Source organism: Cucurbita pepo, chromosome 3 (genome assembly GCF_057944985.1).
Source record: "Cucurbita pepo subsp. pepo isolate OVF chromosome 3, ASM5794498v1, whole genome shotgun sequence".
Taxonomy (NCBI): domain Eukaryota; kingdom Viridiplantae; phylum Streptophyta; class Magnoliopsida; order Cucurbitales; family Cucurbitaceae; genus Cucurbita; species Cucurbita pepo.
The window spans coordinates 2,228,192-2,246,720 of record NC_141800.1 but is presented as its reverse complement, the minus strand read 5'-3'; the positions used below and the strand labels follow the sequence as shown (position 1 = coordinate 2,246,720).

At 34.5% G+C, this 18,529-nt stretch overlaps 3 protein-coding genes across 4 annotated transcripts; all 3 read right to left on the bottom strand.

Annotated features, from left to right (window-relative positions):
* Positions 1–157: 157 nt before the first annotated feature.
* LOC111786756 (protein PHYTOCHROME KINASE SUBSTRATE 4-like) lies at positions 158–2,111 on the bottom strand. Its single transcript, XM_023666985.2, has one exon. It carries the CDS (start codon positions 2,053–2,055, stop codon positions 400–402), a length of 1,656 nt encoding a protein of 551 aa, XP_023522753.2. The 5' UTR covers positions 2,056–2,111; the 3' UTR covers positions 158–399.
* A 5,211-nt stretch (positions 2,112–7,322) lies between these two features.
* Positions 7,323–11,903, bottom strand: LOC111784970 (14 kDa zinc-binding protein). The gene is made up of 5 exons (XM_023665473.2): positions 11,740–11,903; positions 9,680–9,737; positions 8,974–9,063; positions 7,633–7,750; positions 7,323–7,537 (listed from the first exon to the last, which is right to left on the bottom strand). Exons 1-5 carry the CDS (start codon positions 11,874–11,876, stop codon positions 7,470–7,472), a joined length of 471 nt encoding a protein of 156 aa, XP_023521241.1. The 5' UTR covers positions 11,877–11,903; the 3' UTR covers positions 7,323–7,469.
* A 195-nt stretch (positions 11,904–12,098) lies between these two features.
* LOC111784972 (myb family transcription factor PHL7) lies at positions 12,099–17,535 on the bottom strand. 2 transcript variants are annotated; one of them, XM_087122686.1, is made up of 7 exons: positions 17,155–17,535; positions 16,517–16,755; positions 14,035–14,111; positions 13,728–13,770; positions 13,564–13,618; positions 13,396–13,465; positions 12,099–12,801 (listed from the first exon to the last, which is right to left on the bottom strand). In XM_087122686.1, exons 2-7 carry the CDS (start codon positions 16,722–16,724, stop codon positions 12,532–12,534), a joined length of 723 nt encoding a protein of 240 aa, XP_086978812.1. In that variant the 5' UTR covers positions 16,725–16,755; positions 17,155–17,535; the 3' UTR covers positions 12,099–12,531. The 2 variants fall into 2 exon arrangements, with proteins under 2 accessions (XP_086978812.1, XP_086978813.1); XM_087122687.1 differs by lacking the exon at positions 17,155–17,535 and having other exon boundaries at positions 16,513–16,696.
* Between the last annotated feature and the right edge of the window lie 994 nt (positions 17,536–18,529).

Here is an 18,529-nt window from a genome sequence, read left to right as displayed (position 1 = left end):
GGATTAGGCTTACCAAGATCGTGCAACACACCATTCTATCTCTGTCGAGGTTTAAAGAAAACTCGACACGATAAGATATGGATTTCCAACTACAAAACCCTTCAACTAAATCGAAACTTTTTAAGCTTACAAATAGGAAAGCACAAAACTACCAAAGTAGATGTAAAGTGAGTTTATACGATGTAGGAAGTAAAATATTTGAATGACAAGTACACCAAACTAATGGCCCAAACAATTATTGGAGAGACAGAGCACTATAATGAAGAGGGAAAAAGGAAAGAAAAGAAAAATTGAAGAGACAAGATAAGAAAATCAAGAAATGGTGTGTTGGGAGAGAGGTTGGTGGAGAGAAATTGTGTATCATCCTCCATCACAAACACAAGAGAGAGTGCTCCCAAATCAGGCAGCAAAAGTAAGAGAGAGGTGAGCTGAATTAGACCTTGCTAGTGGTGGCTTTTTTGCCAATGGTGGCCTACTCCCCACATGCTTAGTCACCGGCTGTGGGCCCACACTGACCGCCTTCTCTGACCGACAACTTAACAGCCCATTTCCCGATGATGATCTTCTTCTGTTGTTATTGCTGGCGGTGTTATTGTTTTTCTCTATCCAGGGCTCTTCGGTCTCTGACATGTTTGCGATGCTTGCTCGATCAAAGCCTTCAGCTGTGGTAATGCTCCAGTCTATGCTTGCCTCACTTGGCTCATACCAGTCAGTTGATGGTGTCATTGGCTCATCGAGGCTGCGACGTGTGCCTGCAAGGGCCAAACCTAGTTTTCTTGCTTCTAGTTCCATCGAGTCTCGTCGGTGGAACATGGCAGGATATGAGACAGTAGCTGTGTTGACAGTTTGAGCGGAGAAACTTTCAATTTCGAATAAGTCTGAGCTGGCGTCACTCGCCACATCATCAACATCGTTGACAATAGTGGCAGTGCCACCGGATGCTGCCACACTAGCTAAAATTCGTGATTTTAGACTACCACCACCACCATTATTGCCACAATCTCTAGTGGTGCTTGGTTTGAAAACTTCTAAAGAATCTCGAGGTGGATCTTCGATTAAAACATGACTTATGGATCTAGTTGGAATATCTTCATTGTTGTTGGCGTTTTTTTTCAAGATGGGGAAAGTGAAACCTGTGGAGGCTATTACACGTTGTGTTGTGTGTTCTTGAAGAAGCAAACTTGGAGGAAAGCGTCTTTGAGTGCTCCAAACGACGCTGTTATCTGATTGTTGCAAAAGTATTTTGTTTGCACCTGAGGTTTTCTCAGACAGCGAAGACTCCGACTCCGACTCTGACTGAGAATGGCTACCAACGGTAGTGTTATTGTTGGTATAAGGAGGACTTGTTTTTGGCTCTAGTACCACCTTAGATTCCTGAACTTGAATCGACTTCTTCCCCGTACAAGGGCATTTAGAGCTTCTAAAAATCCATCTTGTTGTTGTAGATGACGACGATGATGGCTTATGAGATTTTCTCCCAGAATGATGATTCGTATCTCCACGCAAAACTGACACCGAGATAGCTCCTGGAGGGTTTGAGAGCAACCCTGTCTGACTATTCCAACTAGCCTCAGACGAGGCCGTCGGTGTTGTAGAACGAAAAGATCTAGCTCGATAGCTCCGACGATGATATCCATCAATGGAGTCAAGAGTGGGGGAGAATTTAGAAAGCATCATAGACGATGGATGTGTAACAACACCACACGTCCAGGGTTTGGATTTTGATAACTCTGAATCTTGGTCAAAATCCTCGTCCTGAGACGACGTTACTGAATGACCGTTACACTTCTCTGACTCCGACATCGACTCGATGTTTGTCACAGGAGAAACCTTGTTGGTATTGTTGGTTGAAACTTCATTGAAATACTTTTTGGCATCAAAAATACTCAGCTCAGAAGAATCATCAGCAGTAGAGCAACGAGCAAGAAACCGACGATGGTGATCACAAGCCTCTCTCTTCTCCCTCATATCATTGTTATTGTTGCACCCAAAGACTGTTTTCTCAGATAAGCTTCCATTAATGAAGCTCATCTTAGAAATTGCTCTTCTTTCCATACCAAAAAACCCCTCTCAGAAAGCTACTTCGCCCTCATATGAAATATTTATACATAGAAAAGATGATGACGCAAGGGGGTTAAAAGCTAGGGTTCATATTCATAGCTAATACTTTGGTACTTTAAGCCTTTATCAATGGGAAAAGAGTACTGTTGGGAAAGATGAGTATCCAATTTGGCTATCAACTTATGAAGGGTGTGGGACATTTTGTAAGATTCCATTCACTTTAATGTTCACAAAGTCCAAATTTTTTTTAGTAATTTTAAAAAAAGGGCTAACAATGTATTGACCCTTCCTTTGAATGAAAATCTTTTCTTTCTTTCATTCATTCTTATGCATCAAGAATCCTCCTCATAGACCCCTCTATCCCTCGATGTTTATGCATTAACCACGTTTGTTTAGTTTAAGTGAATTGGTGCAGACCACGATTCTGAATCCATTTACTACCGTGTCTCATGCTCTCCTTCTTAGTATTCTTCTCCTTCAATCTAGCTTTGTATTGATTCATACGTAGGAACCAAATAAGGATTCAGAATTCATATTCCAAACTTAATAGCTCTGACATTCTCCTACGACATGGTTATGTTACCAGAAATTTTTTTAAGAGTTCAACCATAACTATAGAATTTCTATGATTGAGTTACTGAACAAGAAGGTGCACCATGTACCATGTTGGCATATGTAGTAATTTTTTAATTTTTTTAAGCTTTTCTTAGTCATTCTACCATCAGGATAGCTCTCATTCGGATGAGGTTCCAATTCATTCATGTACCCCTCATTTACTCAAATATCACAAGCTTCTCATGCTCAAAGATATAAATGTTCATCAATTTGACTCGAAAGTCACCCATTGGACGATAATTTTTTTCTTCTATTCACGTTCCTTTTAGTAAATTTTTTTAGTGAAAAAACGTTTTAAGTAAAATGTGAATAATAAAAGAGAAGTTTATTGAATAATTGAACGAAAATAACATAAACTCTTATCTCCCTTATCAATAATTCATCAAACATTCTAGATTTAGCTCTGGAGGGTAAAGGGTGCAAAGAAATAATACTCATGAGTAACATTCATAAGAATCCAAAACACATGAACAACACCATGAGTGTTCAAGTCACCTAAAATCAATACATATTATATATCTATATACATATTATATATATATATTATATATATATATATATATGAATGAATGGTTCATGATTTGAGTTGATCATTTCATATTAGGTATAGAGTTGCAATCATATTGAAATGTATGGGAAGAATTGGATGATGTGACCTATTACACTCATACCTTACCCATCAATTTTCTAACTTACCAAGCTATCACATCAAAACATGTTATAAAAATAAGATAATTATAACTTTATTATAAAAATAATAGTAATTACCCATGAAAAGTTAGAGAAGGGTAAAAGTTAAAGTTACTTTCGGTAAAATTACTACTTGTCTCGGTTTAGATCTTAATTTTTTTTTTCTCTAGATATTTGTATTAACTTATGTTTGACCGGATGCTCGTGCTTTTTAGTACAATTAAGTTAAATTTAAAAATCTCTGTTAAATAGTTTATAATTAATTTTTTTAAGGGATTAAAATATCGTTTTTTGAAAAAATATCTTTGATAAGAAAACACTAAAAAAAAAAGAAATTATTTATACATTATTTTTTTTAGGGAACATTATCCCTAATATATTTCACAACTATTATTATAGTTTTTAATATTATTGTGTATAGCAATGTGTGACGCTTCAATATTGTAGACCACAAACTACTTATTATTTTATTCATTTTCAATTTCTAATATTAAGAAAACCAATTTTTATTGCGTCATTTTTATTTTTCCTTCTTTTTCTTTGACAGCTATTTTCCTTTTATGTTTTTTTTTTTTTTAATAAAGACCGAATAATTAAATCTTGGATAATATTTTTCGGTTTGAGAAATATAACATTTTAATTTTATTGGGTTATACTCATATCTATATTGAATTTACGTTTGTATCTTTTCAACTCTACATTTGTTTTAACCCGTGACAAACTTGAAAAGGAGAAGGGTAGGTGATAGGACATTTGGAAAACTCCGACCAATCGGGTGAATATTTTTATTATCAACAGATCAATGGTCGTATATCAGATCAATAGTAGTGTAGAATTTTGTTGATACAGAATATGTCTTTAATAAGATCCGTGATATAACACATGTTTATGCGACTTTCAAGTTTTATTTTTTTTTTATTTTATTTATAAAATTTAAACTTTCAATTTTAGATTTTAACGTTTATAAAAAATTGCATACACATTAGACATAAAATTAAAAATTAGGTCGATTTAAAAATTCACGAAAATTACAAAATTATATATATATATATATAGTTTCTAATTGGTTTTAGAATTTGACTAGAAAAATCAATTTTTTTTTTTAATGTGGAAATTATAGTAAAGAAATTAGAAACAAATTAGTTAGCGAAGGAGGGTAAAAAGGTAAATCTCTATGTTAACACTACACTGAAACAAAACACTTGGTGTTGGTGGTTTAGATTGATTGTGGATTGTACGAACAAAAGAAGTTTCGGCACGTGCTTCAATATTTGATATGTCAAGTTGCACGTGCACGTACTTTACTTTAAAGTCCTATTTTAATCAACTATTATATTTCCCTCAAATTTCTCTAAATAAATATATTATAATTTACATTCTTTTCTTCACATTTTATATTCCTCCTTTCATAATTTTACTTCAAATTTTATTTCCTTATTGCAAATTATTTTAAAATTTTAAATATTTACAATTAGAAAAAAAATAAAAATTCAACTATTTTTATTTTATTTAACAATTTGTTCTTAGATTTTTTTAAGATAGAAATATCAGTTTTCTCCTATATCAAAAATATCGACTCATCAACAAAAATTTAATACGATGGATTAACATTATTATAAACATCAAATTAGGAGATTTCTTTTGTTTTTTTTTTTTTTTTTTTTTCCACGAATTATTGGATGACCCACTATGTCAATCATTATGCTTAACTCACCCCACAATATAAAATTTAAAAGGTATAAACTATGTGTTATTAAAAAAAAATTACATATTAAAAAAACCTTAAAACCATACTTATAATCCTAATTAATTATAATCCACCATAATTAATATTAATTATAAATTTGAGTTATTTAGCTAGTTACAATATTTATCATCAACCAAAAAATGAGAGGTATTTATTATCTAATAAAAATGTAATTAGTTTATTTATCAATCTAATTACAAAACATTGTTTTCTAGTTATATCACATTTTATATTAAAGTTTTTTTTTTTTCTTTCAAATGTTCTATTTTAATTTTTAAAAGTCATTTTATTTCTCGACAAGGGGCCATACAACTTCATAAGGTTAGAGTACCATCACGTGCACTTATTTCAACATTTTTGTGAACTAATTTTCAAAAAACTGAACGACAAGGATTAAAATAGTTTGTGTAAAGCTTATGAATTATAACAAATGAAAGCTAAAGAAATCAAAATAGTTGAAACTTTAGAAGCTAAGACGTAATGAAAGGTGAAAAGAAAATTAAACATGAATGGATAGAAACTTAAGCCGAACAAACGAGCAATTTTTGTGGAAGAACAATGTACGAACATGGTATGATAATAGAGCCAATAACTAACTATTTCAACACAAAATAGGTGTGTGCATGAATTATATGAAGTGTTGTTAGTGCCAAATTTTGATGGGCAAAGAACATGGTTGGTTCTATAAGCAACCAAAAAAGTCTAGTTGGCTTTTGGCTTCCCCTTTTCTTCATTTTCTTCACATTCTTTGAGGATAGGGATGTGACACCAAGGACACCAAGATACCAAGATATGGGAGAGCAATTATTTAATTATTTATTTTCTTTGTGGAGAGCATATCTCGTTCATAGGGAACAATGGGAATATTTTAGATTTTTTTATTTTTCTTGTCTAAAATTTTAGTGGTCGATATATTTGATATACATGCACGATGTAGTAGAAGAATATTTATTTCTCACGAAAAAAAGTAAATTAGACCCATGTTTAGCTATGTCTACTTCGATAAATTCATTTATGCGACATCTGGAGCCACGCACATGATTTTCTTAATTGTCTTTTGACTCAACTCTTCGTAAAAAATTTCACTCATTACACCACGACATCTTTTTAGACATCCTTAGCTCATCCTTAGCTTTTGTGATTTATTGTGACATCTTTAATCGTACCTCCTTAGGTTCCTTGACATTTAGTTGTTGTCTTAATGTATTTACACCAAAACGCTACCTAATTCTCTTTACTAGTCATATTTTCACAACAAAACTATCTAATTCCCTCATGATGGGCCAAAGAACACCTAGGCATGGATACCATCATCTTTCAAAAGCTAAAATCCAATGAATAGGCATCTTGGAGAAAGAGAACTAAGGGGATTCTATGAGAACATCAAGAACAAGGTACCTGGAAAGAGCAAGCACATCTTAGACATATTTCCTCAGGCATCAGCTTTTGCAATGCCCTGCTGCTCAACCATGTCTTCCACTCCCACCAGTTCATCTCTACATCCCTGCTTACTGAGAATGAACATATTTGTCATAATTTTTGGAGGATTTAAAAGTTACTTTACCTTTCAGCAAATTCTATTCAACAAATTAAGGTAAAGTAAGCCTTTCTATCCACATGCACAAACAATAGTTCCTAAAAATTGATACTTGTAGCTTAAAAAAAAAATAATGGTCATTTTGATCTTAAGTCCACCCACCTATTGTCCATCTCAATCAATCAATGTAACTTCAATATATGCACATTCATGCACATTTTAGTACATTGATACTAATTCAAAATCTGTGTCAAAATAATTCACAGCTGAGGGACAACAACCAAAAAGAAAAACAGGAACCCTCAAAGTTCAAGAACAAAAGTATATTATTTGATCCTCAACGATCCCAAATAATGATGGGATTAAACCTTAACTCTATGGATAAAATCCTTATTTTCCTTCTTATTTCTGGTAAAACTACTGACCAAATGGCATTTATTTCACGTCTGTCATCCCAAACAAAATTAGACACTTAAAATCATTTTAAGTTCTTCATATAACGTCCTTTGAAATTACTTAATATTACTTTCTTGATTCCAGAATGAAGCCCAATCTTCCTTTAGCTTTACATTATTCTGATACGAACCTGCTTTCTTACTGCCATTGAGACAGAGCCACCGCATACATTACATTGGCATCCATTTTCAATAAGATATTCAAGAAAAACAACAATAGTCACCAAACTTGTATCAATTACCATATTCAATGGGATGTTAGAGACCACAAGGGACGAGCAGTAGTTGATAAAGTTGATAAAGTTTTCGAACAGGTAAATGAAAACATTATTAGATGTATTTCAACGTTGAAAAAGTGTCCATCTTAACCTGGGGGCCAATTCATTTGTCGTCCCCCCAAAAGGTGAACATGAAGATGATAAACCGATTGGCCTGCGAGAAAATGACAGAATCAAATGCTTGATACTTTTAATAATAAGAGAAGAAATTTGTTATCGAGTGTAAAAGATGGGGATTTGAGTACTAACATCCACTCGGTCCATCATTAATTACGACCCTAAAGCCATCGTCCAGCCCTTCTTGTTTGGCAATGAGCTTGGCAGCGTAAAGAAGTTGGCCGAGAATCTCTGTGTGCCTCTCCTCAGCCTACAAAGCACAAGAAATATACAATGAAAATGCAAACAAAAGGACAAGAATATCTATGAATGAATAATACAGCCCCTGAACCAGTGTCTAATAAATATAATAATCTTTTTAGCGTCAATGGATAAATTTCAACCTCATAACAGCATAAAACTAGAACGGGCCATTAAAATCAGCAGTTTAACACAAACACAAGTTCCAACTAAAAAATTCCTTGACATATAGAGACGCAATTATGTAATGGTTTTAGTGAAGACGAGAAACATTTCTTAAGTTTTTAAAAGTTTAGCTTCATATATTTTAGATGCCCACTCATTGTAATCCAAAGACCATAATACGCCTTTGAAGTATAAAAAATCTTTGTCATTAGTTTTCTTCTTTTTGGTTTTTTCACCATTTCTTTACAATGGCCTTTGTCGTTCTTAAGGTGACATTTCAGCTCTTATCAAAGTCCAAAAATAATTTTTTTAAAAAAACTACATTTTCTTAGTTTCAAAATTTGACATGAATTTTGAGAATATGATTAGAAAGTAGATAATTAAAAATAAAAAAAAATAAAAAAAATAAAAAAACACTCATAGGTAATAGTGTGCATAATTTTCAAAAACAAAAAACCAAATGGCTATCAAATGGGGCCTAATTAATTACAAAAATCTCTTTTACTCGTAATAAAATTACTTGTGCAGTATTTATTTAAATTTTATTTCAATCAATTTCTTTTAAACCTTTACCCACCAACAGGCAAAATTTTGTGGAAAATAATTCACAAGTTCCTCGAGTGTATTTTCCGTAAAATAGAAAATGAAAGTGAGTAACCAAATTCAATTGATGTGTGAATAAACTAAATAGTTAAATAAATACACAAAATACTAACATTTCCACAATTACTGTTACAAAATTGATTTGAACAACTCAAACTAACTCAAGTTCGGTTGAATAACTTGAATTGGGACCATCATCTAACTACAGTCATTGAGTAGGGCTGGAAAGGTCCCTAAACTAAACCCAACCCAAATACTAAACACCTCTACTAGAGATTTTCTTACTCTGGTTAGACAACCTAATTGCCACTCAAATTTCTCCACTATAAAGATAAATCTAACTTCTCAATCATTATTCAAGTATATAGTGGATATTTCATATAATGAGATCAAAATGCAACTGCTAGAAGAACCAAGTCGACGGACGCTTAAAAGCAGAGACTAAAATACCCAGTAAAGAAGTACCTTAGATAATCCAGATAACCCATCCTTAACTTTTGGAATGATTAGAATATGTGTAGGAGCTTGTGGAGATATGTCCCTAAAAGCAAGAACCTGCCATCAGAGTGAAATTGAAACAAAAATTAATAGAACTCACAATGACAGAGTTTAACTTCAATTCCAAGTATTCATCTCATGACAACATCCAAGCAAGATTTATAAAACGAAATGAGTGGTCGTAATTGAAAGGACATTGAAGGATACATAATAAATATAACATTAAATCCTTGGGACAAAATTAAGAAACCAAGGAACTGACTTGAAGAAATAATCATAAAAAATTTAATTAAAAAAGAAAACAGGTCTGTCAATCTTTCAACCCAGTCTTCCATGAATATGTGCCCAAGTGGAGAAAACAAAAGGTCTGTCAATCTTAGTTCAAATAGGGATCCATCAAGTTGGACGAAGGGTACCTTTCCATTACTGAAGAATTTTAAAGAGAGACAAGTCTTTTTCAATGCTAGCATCATATTTTCAATGATGGGTACCGGCATCGTATTTCCACCATGCAATAGTAACAATTTCTCTCTAGAAAGTAATATAACACATTCAGCAAATACATTATTCACAAAATTAATCTAGATAGGCCATTGTCCAAACTTAATATTTCCTTCCCTCTAAAATTCTTTTACATAATAATACAAATTATATAGCAATAATGTAAAGGAACCTTATCATCCTCGAAGACAATCGTAGATGGAATTTCCTTATTAATGATTTTGTCAAATCTGCAAAGGTAACAAACCAAAAACATTAGTTGCAACTTGAAATGGGTTTTCGTGAAATGTAATGATTTTATTTATTTATTTTCTCTACTCGAAAAGGAAAGAAGTAAAAATAAAAATTGATAGCTACTTCCCTAATATGCAGCAATGACAACTAATTCGTATAAGAAAAAAATCCAATTTACTACCTTATTCGCTTGGTATGTCAAAACCTACGGCTTTCAATTTCATCAATCTCAAACTTAAATAAATTGTGCAACTAATGCCTCTTCAAAACTAAATAAAAAATATAATCATGAACTAACAAATAAATCCAATGAAATTCAACACTAATAAAATATTCAATATCAAACCACAAAAATAGCAATACTGAATAATAAAAATACCAAACTAAGCAACAACCTTAAGTCATTAAAATAGTGCTAAGTCTAATGAAAAAATGTTAAAATTACGATGGAAAGAATCTTGTAATGACCAGAAGAATCAATTCCAACAACAATAGTATTATCCGGTCAACAAAAGTACTCAAATTGAGACACAAATCTCCAAGACACAAACACACACACACACACACACACATTCAAATACTTAATATATTTATTTAATTTTAGGGTCTAAGTTTATGAAATTAAAATTTTAAGGTCAAAATTGACAAATTGTACAAGCTATAATTTGAATTTTCCCTGTCAATAATAAACAAAAGATAAACAAGATAAACAAATCAAGTACTCCACCTCATGCATATTTGAAAACTTTTGCATGGCCAGATATACAATTAATTTGTCAGATTGCTTTTTGTATAGTCACTCAAATAATACATTAGCACTCTATTTTGTTGTAGGAAACTTCCATATGACTCATACATCAAGCTTTTCCTTGACGAAGTGTTTGTTCATGGTCCACTTCAAGGTTTTTTATCCTTATGAACTATAAACATTTAAATATTTGTATGCTCATCATAGTAGATCCTTACAGGAAACCAACTACGAAGATTGTACCTCTTCACAAATTTCATCTACTCTCACAAATTCCAAAGGAAAATCCCAAAATTCTACTTCAATATTACTCATAGTCGTAGCAACTGTATTTTGTTCATTACTTCCTCAAGTAACTAGTTTCTCTACAACAAAAGCACAGTAGACTAGACACAATGTCTTCTATGATGTCTTTGTGTAAGATTCTTGCGAAAAGGCTCTCTGTTTGTCGTTTAATGCGGAAAATAAGGATGCAACTTCAAAAAATAGTGATGAGGCTATCCCAATTTCTTCCATTAAGTATGCAAAACAAGCTTGTCCTTCACTCCCTTCGGGTTTAAACAAATTCTCTTCCTTCCTTGACATTTGTGGTCTTCGGATTCAAGAAATTCCACCATTTTCAGATAATTTTGCTTAACAATAGTAAGTTCGGCAGCTCAGTCAATCCGTTGTTTCCAAGAGGCACGAGAATGCATAATATAGTGAAAGCGATCTCCGGCTCTTCATTGGTTGCTCCAAGTTATTGTGTGGAGAATTTTTCATTAAATATTTTACCACTTCGTCCATTTCTCACCTTCCAAGCAATCAAAAGCAACTAATGCCAAAAAAAAAATATATTTGTTTCTTTTTTATATAATAAGCTACCGCAGTTTCGATTACCCTCTCATAGATGTCTCCTTACAGCGATTATTTTCCCCAACATTGAACCCAACTCCGGACAGTTTGTACAGTTCAAAATCTTTAAACATCTTTAAATCTCGCCGTACTCACAGAACCATTAGCCTTCAGCTTTGAGCATACGCTACATGCACTAAACAACCAAAATAATACATAATTATAAGAAGAATCAACAATTCCATTCCCCGATTACTCAATCGCCATGAAACAATCAAGAACCGATTACCAGCAAATCAACAATCAAGAACCGATTACCAGCAAATCAAACACACACAAAAAAAAGACAAATTACAGAGTATATAAAAACTAAAAACACAGAATGTTGGTTGGCAACGGCGCTTAAAAAAGCTTACATGGTGGGGGAATCGGAGGGAACAGCTGCAAGAGCCGCATCCTTCTCGGAAGATGCCATGGAAATGGAAAGAGATTGGGAAATGTGGGAGCTTAGAACTGTGAGTCGAGTCCAGTGCTTTATATCTTCATTCACCATCACAGCCCTAATTCTTTTTAATCTTCCCGCGAAATCGGCGCTGTTTACATGCCACGTCGAAAGCGCCTCTTTCTCTTTTTCTGACCAATCAAAAGCTGCCACGTGGGCTTTTAATTTCAAATTAATGTTCTTTTTCTTTTTTAAAGAATTTAATACTAAACTTATAAACTTTATAATGGTTTCGAAAAATGGCAACAAAGAAAAGTAAAAAATAAGCACATAAGAAGAGAATCCCACCAAAAGGTATAGTTTCTTCATAAACTCATCTCATTCTCCTAAAACAGATAATATCATGAGATGATGAGGGTTCGTGGCGATCGAACAGCTTAGCGAATACACGACTGATAAAACGGCAGAAAACGTGCGTGTTTTGCTGCAAAGTAGAAACTGCTAATGTAGGAGTATTTCAATAAGGTTTACAAATAGGTTCAATGTGCAAATTTATATACAAAAGTTACAGACATCATCGACGACTTCACGAAGTCGACAATAACACAGTACTCGTTGAACCACAAATTGAATCTTAACTTCACAGGTACACTCGATACAGCTGGTCTGCCTTCTTTCTCCTGAGATTTGATTTTTAACTCTTAACGCAAACCCATCTGGAGGTTACTTTTCATACAATTCTCGGTCCTATCGACCACAAATTTATTCAGGTAAGTTCAGGTAAATTAATAGATGGAGATGGGGCAGAATCATCTGTCGATCCACAATCGACTCGTTGTTTCTTTCGGGGAGATGACGGTCCTGCGGATGCATCGTCATACGACTCAGACTGGCAAGTCTTTTGCTTATTCTCCTCCTCAGCTGAGGGCAACACCTTGGAGTCTTTCAATTCGCCGCCTAATTTATGTTGCTCCTCGATGATCTTCTGCAAGTATTTCGCCTGAGCTTCTATTCTCATTTGTAATTGCCTCTGAACCTGATACGAGATTCAAGCAAACCAAGCTCTTTTTAGGTACTTTCTCAAATGCTCAACTTAAATCCAGCAAAACAAAATCATTTGAAATGTAGGATTTTCTAGCACCTAAATCATCAATCATTCTAGGGGAACCATTTGGTTTATGGGTGTGGGCTGTTCTTTTCTGGGTTGCTTCTAAGCAACACTCTTCTGAACTAATTTCGTCGTCGAACTCATCGATGCCTAAATACATTTCACCTCCACCATCTTATGAATTTTCAGCAATCTCAAATTTTAGATCCATTAAAGAACAGACGCTCTAATGACCGTGGAGAGGCTGCTTCCTTCCGATGAAGCAAAACGAACAGCAAGATCGTCAGGTGGCAGTTCCTCTCGCAAATATACACTCATTATCTACATGTTGTTTCCTTGCATTCCCCATTCCCCAAGCCTTTGTCTAGACAATAATCTCATGAACTCCAACCTTCAAAATCTCCGGCTAAAACTCATTTTCTATAAGTTCTCTTATGAGAAAGGGTATTTTCCTCTCCAGAAGATATTTTAACACCTTTAATAGGAAAGGGGAAGAGTAATAAATGATGAGGGAGTCCAGACCTCGAGCTGTTCTTGAAGACGTTTCTGAACCTCCATTTGCATCCTCAACGCCTCGTTAATTTGCAGGCCCCTGAAGGGTGGAAAGTTTAATAGAACGATGCCAGTCATACAACATACTGGAGTAAAAATAAGTCACAAGAGGAATTCTAAATACAAATGGATACTCACGAAGAGGAATCTGTTCCAGAGAGACTCTCTAAGCTTCGCTTCTCATCTTTAGAACCTACATGCCAGTAAGGGATGATACAAGTGAAAATCAATACACTCCATAGACAGACAAGAAGTCGTTGCTGAATAAAAGAATGAAAACAATAGTAAACAGACTGTTTTACCATCTGCTGGAGATTCTGGCAAATACTTTGCAAGTCGATACTTCTGAAAGAATAAAAATGCGATCATTTTTTTTTTTTTTTTTGGTCATAAACCGAACTTTCAATGAGAAAGAATGAAAGGAATACAAGGGCAACAAAGGAGCCCGACAAAAATAACGGCAAGGAGCCCAAAAGTAACTACAAAAGGATCTCTCAAATCAAACCAAGATCACAATTACAAAAGAGTTCATTAACCGAAGTCCATAACGCGGCAATCACCCTTCAAAATAGTTGCATCATAGCTGATAAATTCACTAAATGGACGTACCTGTAAATGGCTTTTGACATGGTATATGGTAAGACCAGGTACCCCCATCACTCTTAAAACGCCTTTAGGAGTTGCCCCTACAAGACAATGGGAAGGAAATATTTTGGTAAACTATTGATCACCGTTGAGTAGAAACACCAACCCTACAAAGAAAATGCATTCAAGCACAAAATTTGAAATGTGCAAATTTCCATCTTACTAAAAATAGATAAAATTGAAAACATCTTACTAATCGTACTTTCAAGTGGTCTAGCAACAGAATTTTTAGAGAGGTTGAGAGATCGGGTGGGAAGGTTTGGGACTCGGTTAGTTTCAATGCCTCCTTGAGGTCTTTTATTTGTAATTACGAGTTTGAACTTATTCTTTTGAATTATAGGCATTTTCTACAGTTAAGTTCAAACTCCTTTTGTTCGATGTGTCCTTGTATACTTATTATTTTTTCAATAAAAGCACAGTTTCGTAAATAATAGTAGTAGTAATACATACATACATATATATAAAATAGTCTGTACAGAAAAGGACTGCACATGATGAGGCATGCATCATTTTTTTTTTTTGTTACGACAAACAGATATTTTATTGATACGACGAGACATACAAAAAGGGGGAATACCCAAGCAACTGAGGACTACAAAACGCCCGCCAGTTCATCAGGAGATCCTTCTATAATTTGTAAAAGGACGGTAGAAACATTTACACTAACCAAGAGCACTAACAACATTCTAAAAAGATTTCAAAGAGGCGAAACTTGTTGAAGATTCTATTCTTCCTTCACCAAAGAGCCCGCAGAAAAGCTCTGATCCAGGATTACTTTCTCCTTTTTGAAAGGATGGCCAGCCAGGGAAGCATGGAGGAGAATATTGACTTTTTCATGGATGGCAGTCTGCCAGCCAAAGGAAGCATGGACCTTAAGCCAGAATTTGTTCCATTACAGAATTGAAGAGGTCCTCCTGGGATTCAGAGTTTTTCAAACACATAACGAAGCAACATGGAGAGATGGCCAAATTGGGAAGCCTCTTCTGCATAACATTTTGGATAATGTCTCTCCCCCCAAAAAATAGTTGGGGGCATATTACGTAGATACATGCAACATTTTTTTGGGGGGCACAAAACAGAAAAAGGAAAAACACCCTTTAATTCATATAGTTTTGAGATTGTTGTGGTCACGACCTTGCTCGAAGAGGATCTGTTCAACAGGTTGTACAATTGTGTCCTCAAGTTCTAAAGATTGCTTTCTGTCTGCCCACTATAGTTCCCAAACGGACATTTTAAACCCTACAATAAACAGTTGCTTTGTCTTGGAGCACTTTGACTATTAGTTGACTATATATAAAGTGGACTGGGTGTATAATCTGACGTGGAAATATTAATATTATTTATATACGCACAGCTTATATCCCACCCTCCTTGCTCTCCTCTCTCTTTATATATCACCCTTTTCTCACCCTACGCAACTTCTCTTTCTCTCTATTTAATACCACCGGCTTCTCTCTCTTTTTGAGAGTTCTTCTCTATCTCTCCTCTCTATTCAATATCACCCGTTTCTCTCTTGGAAACTTCTCTCCCTCCCTCATTTCTCCCCCACATGATTTCTCTCTTATTTACCCATTTTGGTAGCTTGGAGCAAGATGAACCTACCCGTTCTCTCATGAAGTTTGGCATTGGCAACCTTCTCAACAAGATTTCCCTCCTGCAAAGTAGGCGGCTTTGGAGACTTGCTATGAAAAGATGCCATTTTGGAGAAGTGCGGTGGCTGCTAAATGTGGAATCCTCGAGGTGAGGGTAATTAATGATCCTCTAAAATACCACCAGGGGATTGTGAAGGGACATTCTCAAACTAAATTATTTCATGGCTTCAAGAGTCACATCATTTAGGAATAGTTGCAATACCAAATTTTAGGAAGACCAGTTGAAGGGTAATGGTTCTCTCTCAAATATTTTCACTTGACTTTATGTCCAAAATCGAGAAAACAACCATGTCTAAAACTCCTCAAATACTAATAATACTTAATAATAACTGACCTATGAGAATGCTTTTCAACCCCCTGGGGATCTTAGTAATATGAGAATGAAGAATTCAATCCTTTGTTTTTCTAATTCATGATTTTTTTGCCTCTTACAAACCCAAAAGTATAGGCATATACGAGTGTGCTGACCCGTTAGCACGCATCATGGGTCCCTCGACATAGGACCAAAGAACCACATTCAAGACTATATGTACATCAACTCCACCTTATAGACACTTTCGTTGAGATAGTCAAACTTATGGCATGATCTTTAACCCTTCCATACTTTTCTATTACACTACTTCATTTGAAACCCCATGAACTCGTTAAGAAATAAATACATATAACCACATTTAACCAACCTAATACTGGGAAGAAATTGATGCATGGCTTCATAAAAAAATTCCCCTGTTCTAATCCTGAAAATTAATATGAAAGCAAATGCATAATAACATTACTTTAAAGAAAATACCCACTATCTGGTCCACCGAGCTGTGTGATGGCGTCGACAAATCGGTCATGAAGATCTGATGTCCATCGCAAGCGTTGTTTTCCGCCTCCTCCAGGTGGCATTGAACTTTTGGCTGAAGATCCACCAAGAACAGCAACACTCGCGCCTTGTTCAGCACCTTGAGATTTGTGTGGCACTAAGCTCGCAGTTGAAAATTTCTTAGCATGATACATGATGAGGACAGATACAGCTTGGAGAACCTTTCTGCGAAAAAATACATTATATTTCAGCAACTTCATAGAGGAAAAAAAAAACAAGATGGGATTTTAACAAGGCAGCTGATCAACACTCCAAGAACTAATCAAGTAGAACCCATCTCTAAAATTCAGGACAAAGTTATTATTCTATGTATGTTAAGACATAACACGTAATTGAATTTTAAGTCACAAATAACGCTCCAAATCGTATAGCAACAAAAATTGGGAATATATGATCCATGCACTTAAAAAACCGTTTTTCAGCTTCCATGGAATAACATATCATTGAAGTAAACAATACTACGTAAGTAAAAAATACAAGTTCCAGATAATCCGAGCATAATTAAGAATCAAAAATTAAAGCCAGCTACAAAAGAACCTACAAAGTTAAATAACTAGGCTTCACCTGGAAGGGACTCAGAAGGCCGATGACGGAGGATGAATTAACTTCAGAATCGTCATCTCGGAAATCAACAAAATCTCCAAAATTTAGAGGGAAGAGAAACGCAGTTGATAGTGAATTTCAGAGGTCTCGGAAGTGATCAAATGGTTGGAGTAGAAGTGTGGGACGGCGGCGGCGACGGTGGTTGCGGGACACTGCGGCGGATATGCAGTCTCCGATGGATCAAAATGGAATTGGAATTTGTCTGTTCTAGGGTTTCAGAAAGGAAGAGAAGAGCGTATGAAAATTCTGATTTCGGCAAGATGGTTCGTCAGAACCAGACGAACGTTTTTCTCTCTCTTCTTCTTTCTTGTTTTTGTTTGTTTTTTAATTTCTTTTTTTTTTATTTAATTAAATACGAAAACAATAAATAAATAAGAGACGGAGTTTTAGTTGTGCAGCGGATAGATCGCGTGCAGAGGACGGCGATATGTATACGATCTTTCGGGTCACCGCGTCGGCCCACCACGTAACCCGACCCGACTATATAAATGTCCTCTCTCTCCCCCAAATTACAAATTTAGCATCTAAATTTTTAACTAATTAAATAAAAATCTTGTTAATTCGTACAAACATTATTAAATCTTAGTTTGAGTTTATGGTCGAGATATCCCGCCCATCGGACTTAAAGGTGCTAAAACATGGGGAACGAACGAACGGGATTAGATACCCTAGTAGTACATTTCCCGCTCATCAGGCTTTTATGGGAAAAATTCCACTTACTATTTCTCTTAATATCCTCTCTTTGTCACATAGTGAGAGTGTACAGAAGATCTCATAGGCTCGTTCCAATAGGTTGCTATACCTTACCTTTTGATTTGACTCAACTCTAATAGTCACTAGACTTACTACAGTAGTCCGTTCGATTGTTCAATAAACTTCAAGTTTGGACATAACTTAACTATAATAGTCACTCAGCTCACTGTAGTTGTCCGTTCAGATGCTCGATAAACCTCAAGTTTAGACTCAACTCGACTCTATAGTCACTAGACTCATTATAGTAATTCGTTCAGTTGCTTCTCGACAAACCTCAAGTTTGTTGCAATGTATTTAGGTTAACTTTTTTGTAAAATTTTATTAACAAAAATTTAAAACTCAAGTTGTTTTTTTTTTTTAAAAATTAATTTAAGAGTGTGAATTATATTTTTTTTAAATTTAAAAATATTTCTTTATTGAAGCTTTTATACGAGATAAATTTAATTATTTTGATTTATTGATTAAGTTGGCATTTTCGTGATAGTTAAGTTATTGGTTATATAAAGTTGGTCGAGAAATTGGTCTAAAAAAAGTTAAATAAAAATAAATGTTATGGTTTCAAAATTATTATTTTTGGTTTAGT

Excerpts from the sequence above, each read along its gene's own strand:
- LOC111786756 (XM_023666985.2), bottom strand. The coding sequence starts at position 2,055 with ATGGAAAGAAGAGCAATTTCTAAGATGAGCTTCATTAATGGAAGCTTA.
- LOC111784972 (XM_087122686.1), bottom strand. The coding sequence starts at position 16,724 with ATGTATCATGCTAAGAAATTTTCAACTGCGAGCTTAGTGCCACACAAA. Across the intron at positions 13,466-13,563 it reads TCTGGAACAGATTCCTCTTC|GGGCCTGCAAATTAACGAGG; the intron begins GTGAGTATCCAT and ends TCCACCCTTCAG. Across the intron at positions 12,802-13,395 it reads GTCTTCAAGAACAGCTCGAG|GTTCAGAGGCAATTACAAAT; the intron begins GTCTGGACTCCC and ends ATCTCGTATCAG.
- LOC111784970 (XM_023665473.2), bottom strand. The coding sequence starts at position 11,876 with ATGGTGAATGAAGATATAAAGCACTGGACTCGACTCACAGTTCTAAGC. Across the intron at positions 7,751-8,973 it reads GGTTATCTGGATTATCTAAG|GCTGAGGAGAGGCACACAGA; the intron begins GTACTTCTTTAC and ends TGTGCTTTGTAG. Across the intron at positions 7,538-7,632 it reads TAATGATGGACCGAGTGGAT|GCCAATCGGTTTATCATCTT; the intron begins GTTAGTACTCAA and ends ATTTTCTCGCAG.